The 18,845-nt window shown below is 43.4% G+C and overlaps 1 protein-coding gene across 1 annotated transcript in view; it reads right to left on the bottom strand.

Annotated features, from left to right (window-relative positions):
• MAML2 (mastermind like transcriptional coactivator 2) overlaps positions 1 to 13,349 on the bottom strand; it is a gene marked incomplete at its 3' end in the record, with an annotated part of 207,623 nt that extends 194,274 nt beyond the window's left edge. The window contains exon 1 of the mRNA XM_083361941.1: positions 12,731 to 13,349. Within this exon, the coding sequence (XP_083218067.1) occupies positions 12,731 to 13,231 (501 nt within the window). The 5' untranslated portion in view covers positions 13,232 to 13,349. The remainder of the gene's footprint in view (positions 1 to 12,730) is intronic.
• Positions 13,350 to 18,845: the final 5,496 nt, after the last annotated feature.

Here is an 18,845-nt window from a genome sequence, read left to right on the forward strand (position 1 = left end):
CTGTTGTGATTCAGGGTCAGCCTGTGGGTTCGGCAGTTGGGTCAGAAGATTCAGAGGAGGAGGAGGAGGAGGGGTTTGGAGAGCCTGCAGAAGACAGTTCTGAGGCTTCGCAGAGCTCTCAGCCAGGCCCCTCCCATCTGGTTACTACACAGACCCAGCTGTGTGAGCCTGACAGCGTGGATGAAGATGACCCACAGCTGGCCCTGCTCAAGGACACCCGACGCAGGAGGCAGTCAGTCAGGAGTAAACAGAGGAAGGCAATGGGGCACCTCGGAAGGAGGCAGAGAGAAGCCACGCCTTGAACTGTTTAAAAGGGGAATGTGTGGGAGGGCTGGTTTGCTGAAGGCAACCATTTGAATAGCTCCTGTTTTAGTGGTTTGTATTTTGTTTTGCTCAGTTTGCTCTGTTTTGGATCTGTTTTGCGTAAATAAATTTGGCGGGCGTACTACCAGCCTTTTGCCTTTTGTAAAGGGGTTGTACCTGCCTTTTCTGCAGGGCCGGTAGTAGGCTGGAACAGAACAATTCCATAGAATGCACAGGTATAGTACAGGTGGTACCTTGCTCAATAGTAGTAACTGTGAGAGGGATCTCGGAGTCCCAGTGGACAATCACTTAAATACAAGCCAGCAGTGTGCTGCAGCTGCCAAAAAAGCCAACACAGTGCTAGGCTGTATTAACAGAGGGAGAGAATCAAGATCAAGTGAAGTACTAATACCACTTTTCAATGCCTTGGTAAGGCCACACCTGGAATACTGCATCCAGTTTTGGTCACCACGATGTAAAAAAGATGTCGAGACTCTAGAAAGAGTACAGAGAAGAGCAACAAAGATGATTGGGGGACTGGAGGCTAAAACATATAGGGAACAGTTGCTGGAATTGGGTTATGTGTAGTTTAACAAAGAGAAGGGTGAGGGGTGACATGATAGCAGTGTTCCAATATCTCAGGGGTTGCCACAAAGAAGAGGGAATCAAGCTATTCTCCAAAGCACCTGAAAGCAGGACAACAAGCAACGGATGGAAACTAGTCAAGGAGAGAACCAGCCTAGAACTAAGGAGAAACTTCCTGACAGTTAGAACAATTAATCAGTGGAACAACCTGCCTCCAGAAGTGGTGAATGCTCCAACACTGGAGGTTTTTAAGAAGAGACTGGCCAGCCATTTGTCTGAAATGGTATAGAGTTTCCTGCCTGAGCAGGGGGTTGGACTAGATGACCTCCAAGGTCCCTTCCAACTTATTATTATAGAGAACATTCAGTGGTGCACAGCATTTCACACTTGAACAATTGGTTCCTTCCACAGTTTAGAACAGTGTGCTGGCTTCGCTTGGCAGTGATATGTGGAAATCTCAGCAAGTCATTTTCTCCAAAATGAATACTAGTATGACATTAATCCTTATCAAGGACAACCTTGACGGATGCCAGAATCATCCAGAGATGCCAGCTAAGTCTAAATGTCTACAAAAAAATGGGAGTACTTCAGCAGACTTTTAATTCTAGTTTCCTCTGGATAATGCAGAACCTACAGTTAAAGTTGACATATACAGAGTAACACACACACACACACACACACACACACACACACACACACACACAGAGAGAGAGAGAGAGAGAGAGAGAGAGAGAGAGAGAGAGAGAGAGACATAAATATGTCAGCATAAGAAAGTTGTAAGGATCAGCCATAATTAAGTGGCAGAATATGGACACAAGACATAGGAAAGATCTCTCACTAACCTAGGAAGGAGGAACTATACGTAGTCCTCGACTTATGACCACAATAGAGCCCAGTTTCTGTTCTCAAGTGAGACATTAGTTAAGTGACTTTTGCCCCATTTTATGACAGTTGTTAAATGAATCTGGCTTTCCCATTGAATTTGCTTGTCAAAAGTTTGCAAAAGGTGATCACATGACCTTGGGACACAAGCAACGGTCATAAATGTGAACCAGATGCCGACATCAGAATTGCGATCACGTGACCACAGGGATGCTGCAAAGGTCGTAACTATGAAGAATGGTCGTAAGTCACATTTTTCAGTGCCATTGTAACTTTGAACGGTCACTAAATGAACTGTTGTAAGTTGAGGACTACCGGTATACCAAAGGGGAGTAGCAAATCTTCAGGCAATTCCCAGTACCTTACAGGTAGTGCTCGACTTGACAGCCACAACTGAGATCGGAATTTTGGTTGCTAAGCAAAGCGGTTGTTAAGTGAGTCAAGTTAAGCCCAATTTTGCGACCTTTTTGCCATGGTTGATAAGTGAATCACTGCAGTTAAGTGAATCACGTGGTTGTTAAGCAAATCTGGCTTCCCCCATTGACTCTGCTCGTGGAGATGGCTGGGAAGGTTGGATCTGACCCCAGGATGCTGCAATTATCAGACATGCCAACTGACAAGTGCCCAAATTATGAACATGTGATCCTAGGAATACTGTGACCGTTGTAAGTGCAAGGAATACTTGAACAGTCACTTTTTTTTAGTGCCGTTGTAACTTCGAATAGTCACTAAATGAACGTTTCTAAGTCTTACAGTTCATTTACTGACCATTCAAAGTTACAAAGTCGCTGAAAAAAGTGACTCATGACCATTTTTCACACTTACGACCATTGCAGCCTCCCCGTGGTCCCGTGATCAAAATTCAGATGTTTGAGAACTGACTCACATTTATGACGGTTGCAGTGTGCCCGGGGTCATGGGATCACCTTTTTACGACTTTCTGACAAGCAAAGTCAATGGGGAAGCCAGATTCACTTAACAACCCTGATGCTAATTTAACAGCTGCAGGGATTCCCTTAGCAACGGTGGCGAGAAAGGTTGGTAAAATGGAGCAAAACTCCCTTAACAAATGTTTCGCTTAGCAACAGAAATGTTGGGCTCTATTGTGGTCGTAAGTCGAGGACTACCTGTAGTTCCTCTTTCCTGTACTTGTATTGTGTTCTTTGCACAAAACACAGTCTAAAAAATTGGATCCTGCTAACTTTCTGCAGCTGAAACTCTGCTGATTGAAATTCAGCAAGCAGAGCTTCGCTTTCCATTATGGCAATTGAAACCTTCCAGTGGAATTATGTCTTTCTTAGACCTTGTCCACACGGAGGATTTTGGCAGTCCCACAAACCTCTTTGGATGTGCTGGCACTGATACAAAGCCCCAAGGGCAAGAACGCTGCACCTGTGTAAACTGTTGAAGGATACCAGAGGCTTCATATTAGGAAAATTGTGATGGGTGTGAAGCTATTTATTTCTGCCTTTGATCTTGTCCTCCAAGGTCTGGTCCTTTCATTGCCAACACTCAAGTCTCCCATTTACTTTCTTAACACTGGAAGAAGCAAACAGTGTATCTAACATAGGTAAGGAGAGGACGAACAGCCATCTGAGCCAGATTTGCCTGTAATTTGCAAGTTGACATGATTTACTCCCCTTTTCTTGATGTAATTATAATTAGTAAAGATTAAAAAAAAACAAATTGCTACTTTTTAGATAGCATTGTTTGTGATTTATCAAGGCCAGAGCAGCAATAAGTGTCTTCCAGATGTTTTGGGATGGGCTCTTTTGATTTATAATTGTAATAAAATTGTCGGACACTCCAGACCCCTAATCTTAAGAGAGAGGAAATAAGTTTACTTTTTCTAAGCATTATTTATGCACTTCTACTTCCAAGGTTAATCACTTTTTTCTAAACAACCTCGACCTGAAGACTATAAACAAACTGAGTCACAGTGCGTACATTTGAATAAACATATTATAATATTAGGAGTTTTGTTCTAGTTTCCTTCCCTATCACTTCATAAGGTCAAGGGAATAGAATGTGTTTTTATATTCCTAAAGGATATGTCACGTACACCTGTCCTACTTTTAAGAGCTTTACAAATAGTAACAGTTATAAAGGAATGGCAAGTTCAAAGACCTGTTTTTCCCACTCCCTTCTATCTTCTTTGTTTCTTAAAAGAAGGACAATACAGGTAGTCCTCGACTTGTAAACTATTCACTTAAGAACTGTTCCAAGTTACAACGACAGTGAAAAAAGTGAATTACACCCCATCCTTGCACTTATGACATCTTCGCATCTCACAGTCAAATGCTCAAAATCAGGTGTTTTGGCAACTGGCATGTACTTACACAGTTGCAGTATTCAGGGGTCACATGATCACCATTTGTGACCTTCCCATGAGTTTTCTCTCTCTCTCTCCCTCCCTCTCTCTTTCTCTCCTTCCCCCCCTCTCTCTGATCTTCTGCTCACTTGGCAAGCTGGCTTCACGCTGTTCTCCGACAAGCTGACACACATTCTTATTGGGCTAGCTCTCCTGCCCTGCTTTCTGCTGCTTGCTACTTCCTGTGGAGACGCAGCAAAGGCAGGAGACCTGCCCAATAAGCTTGTCAGCTTCTCTGAGAGCAGCACGAGGCCACGCTTTTTTACACACACATACACATACAGAGAGGGGGGTAGAGGGAGAAGGGAAGCGCAAGTGCCTCTCTCTGTCTCTCTCTCTCTCTGCAAATGGCCAAGCATGACTGGGAGCCACAGGAGAAGGCTGAAAGAGCCGCATGCGGCTCCAGAGCCGCGGGTTGCCAACCCATGTGTTAAGACGATTACAGCGAAATCCTGAATACTAAATGAAACTGAAATCTATGGAACATTTTTTTTAGGTAAGGCAGAATTATCTTATGAATGTGGCTAAAATGTTATCTCAAGGATGAATTTAGAAGTTAGCTTTCAGTAAATTACCATTTTTGTCCTATTCCATACCTGCTGTAACAAACCATATTCCTTTTCAGTTTTTGTAAGCCTTGAATATACACTGAGTATTTTTGAAATGTACTAAATAAGTATGAGATAATTTTATTAAACTCTCCAAGAAGAATACGTTTTCTTATTTAATTATCATGTTGAACAAATTGTGGGAAAAAATAACCAACTAACCCAAAGTCAGCTTTGGCATAGCCTTGTAAATAAAAGTAGACATGTTCCTAAACATTAGACATTATTAATTGCTTTTCTGTGATCTGAAAAGCATGGAAGGGGAAGAAGGAAACTTTTGTAGAAATTTCCTGGGAATGTGTAATTTACCACAGCTTCACAGGACTGTAATTTTTAAGACTGATTTACAAAAAGTAACCTAACATTTCTAATTTTTCAGGATATTGGACAATTATTTTCCTATAGTGTAGATATTTCATATTACCATTTTGACTATGGAGGTGAGAATATCTTAAAGAGGATGCTCAATATAGTTTTATGCAACAATATCAGAATAGTCAATTTTGTGGCTCAAGGACAAGTTTAATTTTAGACTCTCTGAGTCCTTCTGATTATGCCCAAGAACTAATCTTCTTATAATGCAACCAAGTATAATAGAGCTAGCTGATGTAGTGTTTAAGAGGTAGAAGCCAAAGGTGCTTTTTCAAGAGGTAACTGGACTTTCTTGTTTTTCTTTGTTCTCCTGTTGAAAAAGCACCTTTGGGACAACCATGACTTGGATGACTGAGAATCTCCATAGACAGGGAGAAGCCAACTTGGAATTTATCCTCAACCATGGAAGCTCCCTCATTATACCTCACCCCTCATCCTATCTCCTTAGAAGGTTTTGTAGAGAAAAACTATGGAAGAACTGCTATGTATTGTATGTTGGCTTGAACCAATAGTGTAGCCAAAAGAAAGCAAACGCAATCCAATGTAAGTATTGTGCCTAGTTCAAGAGAAATCACAGTTGCTTTTTATTCTACATTGGTCAGACCATAACAAGAATACTGTATCCAGTTCCATATATTGCATATTAAAGACCAACTTAGAGGTTTAGAAGGAAAAAAACCCTATAAGGAACATGAGATGTTTTCAAAAGTACTGAAGACATGATAGATGTCTTCAGGCATTAGAAAGATTGAGGTGTAGAAGACAGACATCGTTGTTCCAGAAGACAGGATAAAAAACAATGGATTTAAATCACATGGAAGGTGGACCTCAGAGAAAACTACCTAATAATAAGAGCTGGTCAACAGTGGAACAACTTTGCCTCGGAAAATGGTGGATTCTGCTCATATGTTTTAACAAAGGCTAATTAACCATCTGTCAGAGATACTATGAGATGGATTTCTACACTGGGTTAGAAGTTTCATGAAATGTCTTCTATCCCATGATTCTTTGATGATGTGATTCTGAACACAAGATAGGACAAAATTAATGCATCATGGAAAACAAACCTTGAGCCAAGAACTAAGAGTCATAGTGTAACTGTCGTAGAATCTTAAGAGGTTCATTTGCTTTGTCCAAATGGGAGCGCCTGATAAAAACATAGTGGACCAACTGTGTAAAGATGTAAAAGAAAAAAACAACAACCCTCTGATACTTCTGTGCACATCTATGCAGCTATTCAAAAGTGCAAGTTAAAAAAAGAGTATGAACATTTACACCTGGACAGATGAATTAACCTATGCTTTGTTATTTAGGCTATACCAGAAATAAAAGCCAATGACCACAAACCATTAATTCTCAATTGCAAATTTCTTGACTACAGATATATTCCCTGGCTCCCAGGAAGAAAATGATGTTAAGAAAACTGCTATAAATTTTGCACTTACAGCTTTGGTGATATTCCCATCAACCTAGTTTTCAAATTGCCAGAAGCGAATGCGTGAGACTTGGTAGCACACGGGTACTACAGTCTACCTGCGGAGTTACTAACAAGAAAAATAGCTAATGTGAATTGTATTTTTATAGCCTTGAATTGTACCAATAGGAAGTGTAGGTAATTTCTTGTTAAATCCGGAGCAATCCACACAGTCATCTTCTTACCCTACATAATATATCACCTTTCACTATTATTCTCCTATTGTTTTCCTATGATTTATCAATTGTTGTTTGTAACTTACGTTTAATGATTGTAACTATGATTACGACCTATGACCTATTACTTCTTGTTTATATGTACACTGTGAGCTTATGCACTGGAGACAAATTCCTTGTGTGTCTGATCGCACTTGGCCAATAAAGTATTCTATTCTACTCTGTTCTGTTCTGTTCTATTCTCTATTTCCCTGTCATACTTTCAGCTCTAAGTGTACAAAAATACCACCATAAAAGATCCAAATCTCCAGATGTAGAGAATCCCTGAAACATCTGTTTTTTGCATCTGTGTGAGCTGCTACTTAGGGTCACATAAACATACACAGCTTTATTTGTAGAAAATTGCTGGTCCTCACCATTGTCTCCACGTGAACAAAAATAAGAGAATGCTATTTTGTAGTCCATCGAATCTGCACTTATTATCAGAGAAATGCTGGAAGAGAGAGTAACAGTAGCTATTGGCTAGCAGAAATAAATAATATGTTTGGCAGAATAAATTCATCAACCATTTCTTCCCCCCCCCCCTTAGGAAAGACAGTATCAGTGATTCTTTTTTTCTTAAGGAATAATGGGAAGCTTTTTGAAGGAACTCCTACATCTGTGAAAACTTCATGCAATTTTCCCAGGAAATCTGCAGTTCCAAGTTCCTAGAGATGGATCACTGTTCTGAATTGATGGTCCACCAATACAGGACTCTGGATAAGTAATATCTGAAACATTTTTATTCTCAATCTGGCACCTTCCAACTATTTAATTTCAAATACCGAGAACCCCAATCAACACAATAGTTTACATTCAAAATAGTGGGAAGTCCAAAAGTCAGAAATGGCTGATTGTCTGCGTTAAAATGGTTCTTAACAAATCAAAATAGATAGCAATTCTTGAGCACTACATATGTAGTAACTCACACTTTTTGGTATCTTTAACTCGATCCTGTGATCATCCCTAATAGTCAGTAGTGCATAAGACCAGTGTTTCTCAATCTTGGCAACTTTAAAGTATGGGGACTTCAATTCCCAGAATTCCCACCCAGCATGCAACTGCTTCCCTTTATGTCGGGGATGTCAAACTGCCGGCCAGCAGAACGGATGCATCATAGCGAAACCGTGCCTATCCTGTTGCCGTCAATGGCAAAAGAGATGCGATACGTTGTGACACATCATGTGACGTTGCGAGTTTGACACCCCTGTTCTATGTTCTGTCCCAAACAGTTGCTGTTTGAAAATATACTGTCCATGAGAATGCATATTTCATGTGCATAGACCTATTCTCCACAAACATATATATTTCTGTATTAAATGTTGTCTATGTAGGTGGATGTAGTTATAATAAGCTAATTATTCTTCCTATCTCTGCATTAGGGACAATATAGGTAGTCCTTAACTTATTACTTTTGTTTAACAACTGTTCAAAGTTAAGATGCTCTAAGAAAAAATGCTTTATGTTCTATAATCACATTTAAGTCCATTCTACCATCCGGGGGGGTGGTGGGGTGGTGGTGGTGGTCATATAATTACAGATCAGGTGCAGTTTACATGATCATGATTTGCAACTTATTTGCATGTTTTAGGCAAAAAAACCTCCATTGGCGTAGCTGGATTTGTTTAATAACCACAGTGATTTGCATTACAACCACTATAAAAATGGTAATAAAATCAGATCTGGTCACATCGTAATTTGACTTATGACCACACTGACGTACAACCAAAATTCAAATGTGGTCATAAATCAAGGACTACCTGTATGTTTGTCAGGAGAAAAATGGTGGGAAGCCGTGCAAATATTTTACAGTTATTTTAACACAAACCTAAATCTAGATAGAATGACCCTTGCCATTTTCTAAACTAGCCTTTCATCTATTCTTTAACTGCAGCCAGGAATGAAATTAGATTATGACATTCTTGCAAAACATGCCTATGTGTAAATATGTGTACACCAAAAGCTAAACCAAGCTCCAGGAAGCCACTCAATATTTTATTTTCTAAGAAGGTGTCTGGAAGGCTATATAGGATAACAGAATATAATAGAGTTGGAAGGGACCTTGGAGGTCTTCTAGTTCAACCCCCTGCTCAGGCAGGAAACCTTATATCATTTCAGACAAATGGTTGTCCAATCTCTTCTTAAAAGTCTCCAGGGATGGCGTTACCACAACTTCTAAAAGAAGCTTTTACACCGGTTATTTGTTCTAAATGCCAGAAAATTTCTCCTCAGTTCTAGGTGGCTTCTCTCCTCGATTAGTTTCATTCCATTGCTTCTTGACCTGCCTTCAGGTGATTTGGAGAATAGGTTGACCCCCTTCTTTTTTGTGGCAATATAGTATATATAGGGGCCGATATTTATTTTTGGCAATATAGTTGTCTGAGGATGATGGTTTACTTTGTAGAATATTAGCTTTCTGCTCACTTTTTAAATGAAAATAAAACATTACATGGGGCAAAAACCTTGGTGGGTGCCCAATTCCCTAATGGGGTCTATGGATATTTTCTTGGCACCAACCAAAGTCCCCACCCCGTATAATTTTATAATGTCTACTCAAAGCAGAGATGCTTAGAGAGTATGGCTAAAAAAAGAAAAGTCAAGATGGCAGCCATAATGGTGTGATTCAAGTTCTGCCTTTTTTATGTGCAATGCATCACTCATATAAAACATGCACAATTTCAACTGCAGATATCTTGACTTTTTTTGACCTTCCCTATCACAACATCCTTGCTTTCAAAGAGCTCTCACTGCCTTAATTTGAAGGAAGACTGTCTACAGCAGAATTTTCCAGCCTTAGAAACTTTAAGATGCATGGCTGGCTGGGGAACTGAAGTCCACGCCTTTTAAAGTTGTCATGGTTGGGAAGCCTTGATGTAAGGAAATTTTTAGAATGGAGATGGAAATAATTGGCTATCCAAAGACCTCCATGCCCACTTCTACCATTGAAGTCCCTCTGAATGGGGACAATATTGGCATCAAATGGCAATTTTGGACCACTGGAGGTGCTTTGGTGGGCTGAACGACAGACACGAAGGCTCTTTAAAGAAGAATTGTGGTGATTTTGCTGCTAATGTTTTGCAGTATCCACTAGCAATTCTTAGGCCTGTTAGCTGCTGGTTTATCTGATGCTCTCAAGTGATCAACGATTCGTCATCTACAACATAAAAGCAGCAGATCCCCAAGGCAACATAAAAACATCACTAAAAAAACATCATCACCAGATGGGCCTATGAAACATCTTAATGTCCATTCGGTGCCCAAAGTCCTATTCGAAGAGGAGTTTTTTTTGTCTTCCAAGCACATTCAAGGGGGTCTGGAAGCTTTAAGGACAACCAGTGCAGTTCCTGAAATATCTGCTTTATACTGCACAAACCGATCAGGGTCACTTGGCCCACAGAGCTCCCCCCTGGGATGTGTGTGGGTCCTACCTCACGATGTGCCAGACAGCTTTGAAGAACTGCGGTTGTGGTCTTCTCACTGGGTTGCAGGGGAGAGATTTAGAGCGGATTGTCCTGACTGATGCTGTTTTTTTGTTTTTCCCATTTCCCATTCTACATTATACTCTGAATATTGTTTAGAGTTCTGAGCTGTCCAATGTCACCCTGATTTGGGCAGCATCTAAATCAGGGGTGTCAAACTCAATTTCATTGAGGGCCGCATCAGCATTGCGGTTGCCCTCAGGGGGCTGGGTGGGCGTGGTCTACTGGGTGGGCATGGCTAGAGTGCATATGGCCTACTGGGTGGGCATGGCCAGCTCTACATCGTTCGCATCAAGGGTGCCTATGGGGGCCTGGGCAGGAGTGGGACAGATCTGAGGGTCTCTGGCAGAAGGAGGGTCTCTGGGCCAGGGCCAAGGCAGTGGGGGCCGTTCCCTCACTGTTTCCAGGATGGCTTCGCGGGCCGCATGAAACCACTTCGCGGGCCGGATCCGGCCACCCTGGGCCTTGTGTTTGACATGTCTGATCTAAATCTAAGGAAACAAACCAACACTGGGCAGCTTTTTTTTTTTAAAGTAAAATGCAGTTTTGCAAAATCCCTGGGAATCTAGGCGGGCGATGGGAGGCAATGGCCATCCTCCACCTGATGCACAAGAGATCAAAAGAGGCTATCCAAACTGGCTTTTCGCTTCCTCCCTCCCTCCATGTGTGTGTGTGTGTGTGTGTGTCTGTCTGTCTGTCTGTCTGTCTGTCTGTCTGTCTGTACACTTGCATGTGCACACAAAACCCTCTGAAACTAAAGATGAAGTTCACCCTGTTCCAGATGATGACTGGGTAACAGTCATTTCTGGGCCTCTTCTGTCCCATCCAGGCCCTCTCAAGCCTGCGAGGCAGGTCACAGTCACCAGAAAAGACTTAGAGGTGAGTTTTCTTTAGGCAAGAGTTCAGCCTTAGCATTGCCCCCCTCTCTTAAAACCCCCAACTTTGCTCCAGATTCCCACAATTCCAGTAGAGGCAGAGGATGGGGACCGCTCAAGTCAGAAAGCCAGTGGAGGCTACCCAAACGCCCGGTTTGGCTCCACAAACCTTGATATGGAAAGCTGTGGTTTATTATTTGCATTCTGCAGCTCAGTCGGAGTTAGGATTTGCAGGGTTGTTGTTTTGGGGAAAATAGGAGGAGGAGGAGGATGTGTTGGATACAACAGAATAAAAGATTTGGAAGGGACCTTGGAGGTCTTCTAGTCCAACCCCCTGCTCAGGTAGGAAACCCTGTCCAATCTCTTCCTAAAAACTTCCAGTGTTGGAATGCTCAACTTCTGAAGGCAAGTTGTTTCACAGATTAATTGTTCCAACTGTCAGGAAATTTCTCCTTAGTTCTGCTTCTCTCCTTGATTAGTCTCCATGCATTACTTCCTGTCCTGCCTTCAGGAGCTTTGGAGAATAGCCTGACTCCCTCTTCATTGTGTCAGCCTCTGAGATATTGGAACACTGCTATCCTGTCACCCCTACTCTTCTCTTTATTAAACTAGACATACCCAATTCTAGCAACTGTTCTTATAGCCTCTGGTCCCCTAATCATCTTTGCTGCTCTTCTCTGCACTCTTTCTAGACTAGAGTCTCAACATCTTTTTTACACCCTGGTGACCAAAACAGGATGCAGTATTCCAAGAGTGGCCTTACCAAGGCATTGTAAAGTGGTATTAACATTTCACGTGATCTTGATTCTCTCCCTCTGTTAACGCAGCCTAGCACTGTGTTGGCTTTTTTTGGCAGCTGCAGCACACTGCTGGCTCATATTGAAGTGATTGTCCACTAGGACTCCAAGTGCACTACTACTAGGACTCTCACAGTTACAATAAAGGCGGGTTGTAAGTAAGTAAGTAAGTAAATAAATAATAAATAAAAATAAAATTTAGAGACGGGCGGCAGAATCAGCATGGTCAAACAACCAAATCGCCATTTTAAAAAAAAGAAAAAGAAAGAAAGAAAGAAAGAAAGAAAGAAAGAAAGAAAGAAAGAAATCTACCCAGAGCAAATCTTTGGCCTTCGGCTGCCCAGAAAGTGCCGAAACGGTAAAGTGATTGTCCACTAGGACTCCAAGTGCACTACTACTAGGACTCTCACAGTTACAATAAAGGCGGGTTGTAAGTAAGTAAATAAATAGTAAATAAAAATAAAATTTAGAGACGGGCGCCAGAATCGGCATGGTCAAATAACCAAATTGCCATTTAAAAAAAGAAAGAAAGAAAGAAAGAAAGAAAGAAAGAAAAAGAAAGGAAGGAAAGAAAGAAAGAAAGAAAGAAAGAAAGAAAGAAAAAGAAAGGAAGGAAAGAAAGAAAGAAAGAAAGAAAGAAAGAAAGAAAGAAAGAAAGAAAGAAAGAAAGAAAGAAAAGAAAAATCTACCCAGAGCCAATCTTTGGCCTTCGGCTACCCAGAAGGTGCCGAAACGGTCAAGGAAAAGAAACGAAAAGCACGCAACTCACCGCAATCAGGGCTGGATTCCTGGGCTCGCCCCCAGCGGCGGCGCTGGGCTGCTGCTCCCCGTTGATCCCATTCCTGCCACCAGCGCTCCCGTTGCTGATCAGCTGCTGGGGATAGTAGTCTGCCGCCGGGGGCGCTGCGGCGTTAGCAGAAGCCGCGGCGGCGGCGGCGCTGCTGCTGCTGCTGCTGCCTCCGGCGGTCCCTGCAGCTGCCGCCGCCGCCGCCTTGCTGTGCTTGCTTCCCTTCCGGGCCGCCTGACCGTGCTGGACAAGGTTGAGAAGCTGCAAGGTGTTCTCCCGTTCGCGATCCGAGCTCTCGGCCCTGCCCCGCTCGTAGCGCCCCTCGCAGGTCAAGTGGTGTTGGCGGCAAACGGCGATGCGCGCCCGGAGCCTCTCCACGATCGCGCTGTGCACCCGCGGGGGCGCCGCCGCCGCCATCGAGCCGCCTCCTCCTCCTCCTCCTCCGAGGAGACCCAGGGCTTGAGGGGGCGCCGTGTCCCCCATCCCGACGGGCCGGACGCCTCCTCGCGCTCGCTTGGCTCTTTTCCCAACCGGAGATCGCGGCTTTCTCACGCTGACATGAGTGGAGGGAGTCGCTCGGCCAGCTCCAGATCGGATTTTTTTTTTTTGGCTTTCCTTTTTATTTCCTCTGGCCCCGCTGGCTCGGCCTGTTCCCCCCCCCCCGGTAGGGCAACCCGAAGTCAGCCCCCTCCCCCTTTACGAGTTATGATCCTTCCTGACAGCCAAGGAAAGACGGATTGACAGGGTTTTGTTTGTTTGTTTGTTTTCGCGCAAAGCACTACAGAAAACCCACCGAAATCCTTTGGGGAAGATTTGTTAGCCCGGGAGCGCAACTCATCTCAGAGGTTGGGGGGGAAATAAGAAGGAAAGAAGGAAGGAATTGAGCAGGATCCATTCCACAGATGCAGAACCGCCACAGAATTGCAAAAAAACAAAACAAACAAAAACCCGGTGGAGAAATTGACGAGAGGGTGGGAGACGGTCCCCCCACCTTTTTTTTTCTCCCAAAAAAACGTCCGGAGCTGTACGGAATCCTTTCAAAAAAATATTCTGTTTTCTCCTCGATTCTTAGTAATACGGGAGGTGTTGGAAGTTAAATCACTTTCCCAGAAGCGATTCTGCTGGTGTTTCCTTTAAATCCTCCCCCAAAGTTGAGAGATGCTTTCCAAAAAGGAGAGAAAGTTAGTGGGGATCGTAGTAACCGGGATCACCGTATTCCGACGAGTGCAAAAGGCTGGCTGAAAGCGGGCGGCGGCGGCGGCGTCCCCCGAAAAAAAGGGAGAGCGCGGAAAAGAAAAAGGAAAAAAAAAAAGGCGAGGAGGACACGAGGTGGAAGAAAAGTTGCTGGCGGAATCCCTAAGTCAGAAGGGGGCGGGAAAAGAGGGGAGGGGGCCGAGACCGACCAAGGGTTGAACTACTCCGCTCTCTCCCTCCGTCGCTTCTTCCAGCCGCCTGTCGTCCGAACTCCTTCGATCCGCGTCCAGATCCGCCGGCTTGTTTCTCTTCCTCGGGATCCGGCAAAAAAAAAACAACAAAAACAGACGCAAGGCAAATGGGCCAAAACAAACAAACACACACACACACACACACACACACACACACAAAAAAGAACAGAAATCCGGAGTTTTCAGGAGCTTCTCTCGCTCCGTGCAATAAAGAAAAATAAAAGCGGTTTGAGGGGGAAAAGAAAAAAAAGTGAGAGAGAGAGTGAGAGAGAGAGAGTGAGAAATCTTTCAGGCTTCTGCAGCCCGGCGCTTACCGCGGCCCCCGCGCCCGAAGCTGCAGGGCGAAAAGAGACCTCCCTCCGCGTCTGGGGGAAAAGCGATTTTCCAAAAAAAAAGCGATCCCGAAACTTACAAACTGCCAGCTTTCTGCCTCCAGAGCGGAGCGAGCCAGTGAGGTTTCATCCCTCCCTGATCGAAGATCGCGGGCAGATCGTTCTCTCTTTCTTTCCGGATTTTTTTTTTTTTTTTTTGGCACTAGCTTCCCCCTCCTCCCTTGCAATCCCGCCGCGGGTCCTGCTTTTTCCCCTTTGCGCCCGTCTCGGGATTAAGCCGCTGGGTTGCGAGGACTGCAAGAAGGCGCTGAGCTTACAGCGGCGCAAAATTTCATTGTGCTCGCGTAAAAAAGCAGCAGAAGCGGCAGCAAACGTGAGACTCACGGGGGGGGGGGGAAGAGAGAGAGAGAGAGAGAGAGAGAGAGAGAGATTGAAGATGGAAGGGAGCCCTAGTGGGACGTTGGGAGCATTACACCCGAAAGTTCCCATTCTGGAAACGAAGGGAAGGGCGACCCCTAGCGCCGGAGCAGCGTCGTTGCACGGGAGTTTTCGTTTCCTCGGCCGGCCGCTCCCGATGGAGATTACAGCGCCCAGCGTGAACGACGTGGGGGGCTTCAGCGACAGCTGGACGGTAGTCGACTTGCCATAACTCAGGAAGCATCGGGTCAAATTGAAGGTTCTAAGTATGGGAGGAAGGTGAAGCAGTCTAAGAACAAGTCCAAATCTTGTGCTGATTAAAGACCGTCATAAAGTTAAAATATATAAAAATCTTTAAACTCATAAAATGCCCGTTTCCCACTCTTGATCCCTCCAGTGCAGTGGTGGGATTCAAATAGGTGAACAACCGGTTCTCTGGATGCCGCTTCTGGAAGTCCGTTCTGGGCACGGGCAACAAAAAAATTAGCTACTGGTTCTGCTGAAGTGGTGCAAACTGTGTCAATGCCATGTTCCTTCAGCTCTCTAAAACAGTGCCTAAAGTGAGGGCTTGGTTGTCCAAACTAGGTAATATCGTACAAGCACTGGTGACGTTACCTGGTTTGGTTAACAAACGTCTCCAAGAAAACAACCAAGTTCAGAGAGCATTAAGGATCCTTCATTTCAGCCCTGAGCTACAAATGCTCTTCTTTATTAGTACCTAAAGTAATTGCCGGGACGCGGTGGCTCAGTGCGTTAGGACGCTGAGCTTGTTGATCAGAAGGTCGGCAGTTTGGCGGGTTGAATCCCGAGTGCCGCATAACAGAGTGAGCGCCTGTTACTCATCCCAGCTTCTGCCAACCTAGCAGTTCGAAAGCACGTAAAAATGCAAGTAGAAAAATAGGGACCACTATGGTAGGAAGGTAACAGCGTTCCGTGCGCCTTTGGCGTCTAGTCATGCCGGCCACATGACCATGGAGACATCCTCGGACAAGTGCTGGCTCTTTGGCTTTGAAACGGAGATGAGCACCGGCCCCTAGAGTTGGAAACGACTAGCACACATGTGCGGGGGAACCTTTACCTTTTAAAGTAATTGCCACAAAAGGGGCAGGAGCAAACACAGGTACATCCCATTTCTTTAAGAAAGTAGTTTGAACATAAAAATGGACATTTTGAATGGGTGCAAATCAAAATTTCTTTATAGGTCAGACTCCCGCCCCTCTAATATAAACGAGATTTGTTGGTGCATCTAACATCCACCTTCTTTTAAATGTTGCATACACTGCAGACGGTCATTGCCGGTGGTGGAGTTAAAAGCTCTCTACCCTGCCTTGAATCAGCAGAAAATAGCCAGGGTGAAATTTTATGTCCTTGCAGCTAATCCCTGTCTTGCCTCTCTTGCCTCTCATCCAACTCACTGCCGAGGGGAGCGGTCTGATCATTTGTTGATTGCTCTGACTTTGCTTCCATTCCTTTTCAGCGGGAGAAACATCTGCCGACCGCAATCCTGGAGTCTGAATGCGATGGGTCTGGCTCGTGACTGCTTTGTCATCTTCACGCTCATTCTTGGGCTTGGCATCCCACTCGCCATTTGAGTTGAACCAAGTTTGGAAACAATAATTTGGAGTCACAGAGTGAATTAGGTAAACATGTCTTCGACTGTGGGCCCATCAAACCGGGGTTGACTGTTAGCGTCCACCTAGGTACGTAGCTTTTCTCCAGGTTGGTATGTCTCCAACCTGGACCTTCAGATTTCTCAACAGTGCACTCCTTACCGTATTGGACGCCATTCCACCTCCGTGCTGGTTATCCTCTTCTTTTTCTTTCCAAGTCTGATGGACTTGGGTCCATAAGGAAGTTGAGTCTTTGCATAAATGTGTCTGAATTATAATTTTAAGCCTGGTCGTTTCTGTCTTGATTGAGTACTCTCAGTTGATTTGTTTGAGGATCTTCTTGTTTGGCTTCTTGGCTATGCATAGTAGTCTCAGGTGACTTCTCTAGCAATAGCAACAGCACGTAGACTTATATACCACTTTGTAGTGCTTTATAGCCCTTTCTAAATGGTTTACAGAGTCAGCATATTGCCCCCAACAATTTGGCTCCTCATTTTTACCGACCTCAGAAGGATGCAAGGCTGAGACAACCTTGAGCCGGTGAGGATCGAACCCCTGGCAGTCAGCAGAATTAGCCTGCAATACTGCATTTTAACCATTGCGCCACCATGGCTCATAAAGTTCCAAAGCATCAAGACTCTTCCATACTGTGCTTCTTCAAAGTCTAACTTTTGCTTCCAGAGAGTGGCACAGAGAAAACCATTGCCGACACAATTCTGATCTTTCTAGGTATGAATGCATCACATTCATAAGTAGGACTTTCACTGACATGTTCTCACCTCTACTTTTCTGCATATAGGCAACAGAAACCAACTTTCAGATTCCTACATGGTCTATTCAGGAGGCTGTAGGAAGATAGGTATTTTCACTGTCACTTTTTCAGGCTCAGTCTACTAAGTGTTCAATGTCATTGTGCCCAACTCTTTATGCAGACAACAGCAGATGGCAGCAAATGAGGTTGACCCCCAAATCAGAAGGACAGCCACCCACATCAGATTGTTGTAGGCAGGGTGCAAATTCTATTTACAGTTCATCTATGTCTCAGTTACAACTAGTGGCGAACTGTATTACATTTTAAGACTTTGTAGGTTCATGCTTTTAGATGAAAAGGAAAAATACTGCTTGAATACCTGTATGATTTAAGAATGACTTAAGGCTACTTCAGTCATAGGCTTACAAAAACAAACAAACGAGGGTAACACAATGAGGACATAGCACAAATGAGAATGGTCTGATACAAGGAAGGAAAGATCCTGTGTGGCAATTTCCATCTTTAAGAGTTGCACACACATTATTTCACAGGGCTTTTATTTGAAAAGCACAATGACCTCTGAACATAATAGGTAATATATGCCATCTCTTTTTCTACGTGTTCGCTTTCCCAGTTATTCCACTATCTTCTACTCTGGCCTCCCATATCCTTCACTATCACTGCTTTATCGTAAAATAGCAACAAGCGAGTCTGAACTTGGTTGCTGAGTAGCCTGAAATAATACATCAAAGGCTTAATTGGATTGGATTGTAGCTGCATCAAGGTCAGTGATCTGCTTGCAACTAGATGTGGTTCCACTAAGTTCACAAGCCAAATATGAAGCTAATGCCTTCCATCTCGGTTCCTGGAGTTTGATTTCACTGATTCCATTTCTGTCAAAACTTATTTATTCTAACTATAGTCACAGATATGTAAAAAGTATTTATATTCATATGAATGAATAAAGCAGTGTTTATCAATCTTGGCAACTTTTAAGATGGGTGGACTTCAACTCCCAGCATTCCACAGCCAGCATATGTGGCTGGGGAATTCTGGGAGCTGATGTCCACCTATCTAAAAGTTGCTGAGCTTGAGAAACATTTGCATTCAGGTTCCTTTTTATAAGTTACACCTGATTCTTATTGTTCAGCATTGTTGATTTTAACTGATACACAGTTTTCTAACTTTCTCTTACGTGGAGTTAGTTTTGGGGATGACAGTGTGATACACACATGTCCAAAATGAGCTTTTTCTGCTTTAGTGAGGTGCCAGGAATACATGCTCTTCCTTTTTTTAAAAAAATAATATTGTATTAGTTTTCCAACATTTACAATAATATCTTTAAGAAGCAACGTGGTATCTGAGTTACAATATTTCCATTTCAAACAAATACATATTATTACAGATCTCCACAGTATTATAACCCATACTTCCTCTCTCTCTTTTCTTCGATATATACTATCTCTTATCTAAATTAACATATTTCTTATTGCTATCCATCAATCATTTAATAGTTTATTTTATTTTATTTTTTGAATATAT

Source organism: Vipera ursinii (assembly GCF_947247035.1).
Source record: "Vipera ursinii genome assembly, chromosome: 4".
In the NCBI taxonomy this organism is placed as follows: Eukaryota; Metazoa; Chordata; class Lepidosauria; order Squamata; family Viperidae; genus Vipera; species Vipera ursinii.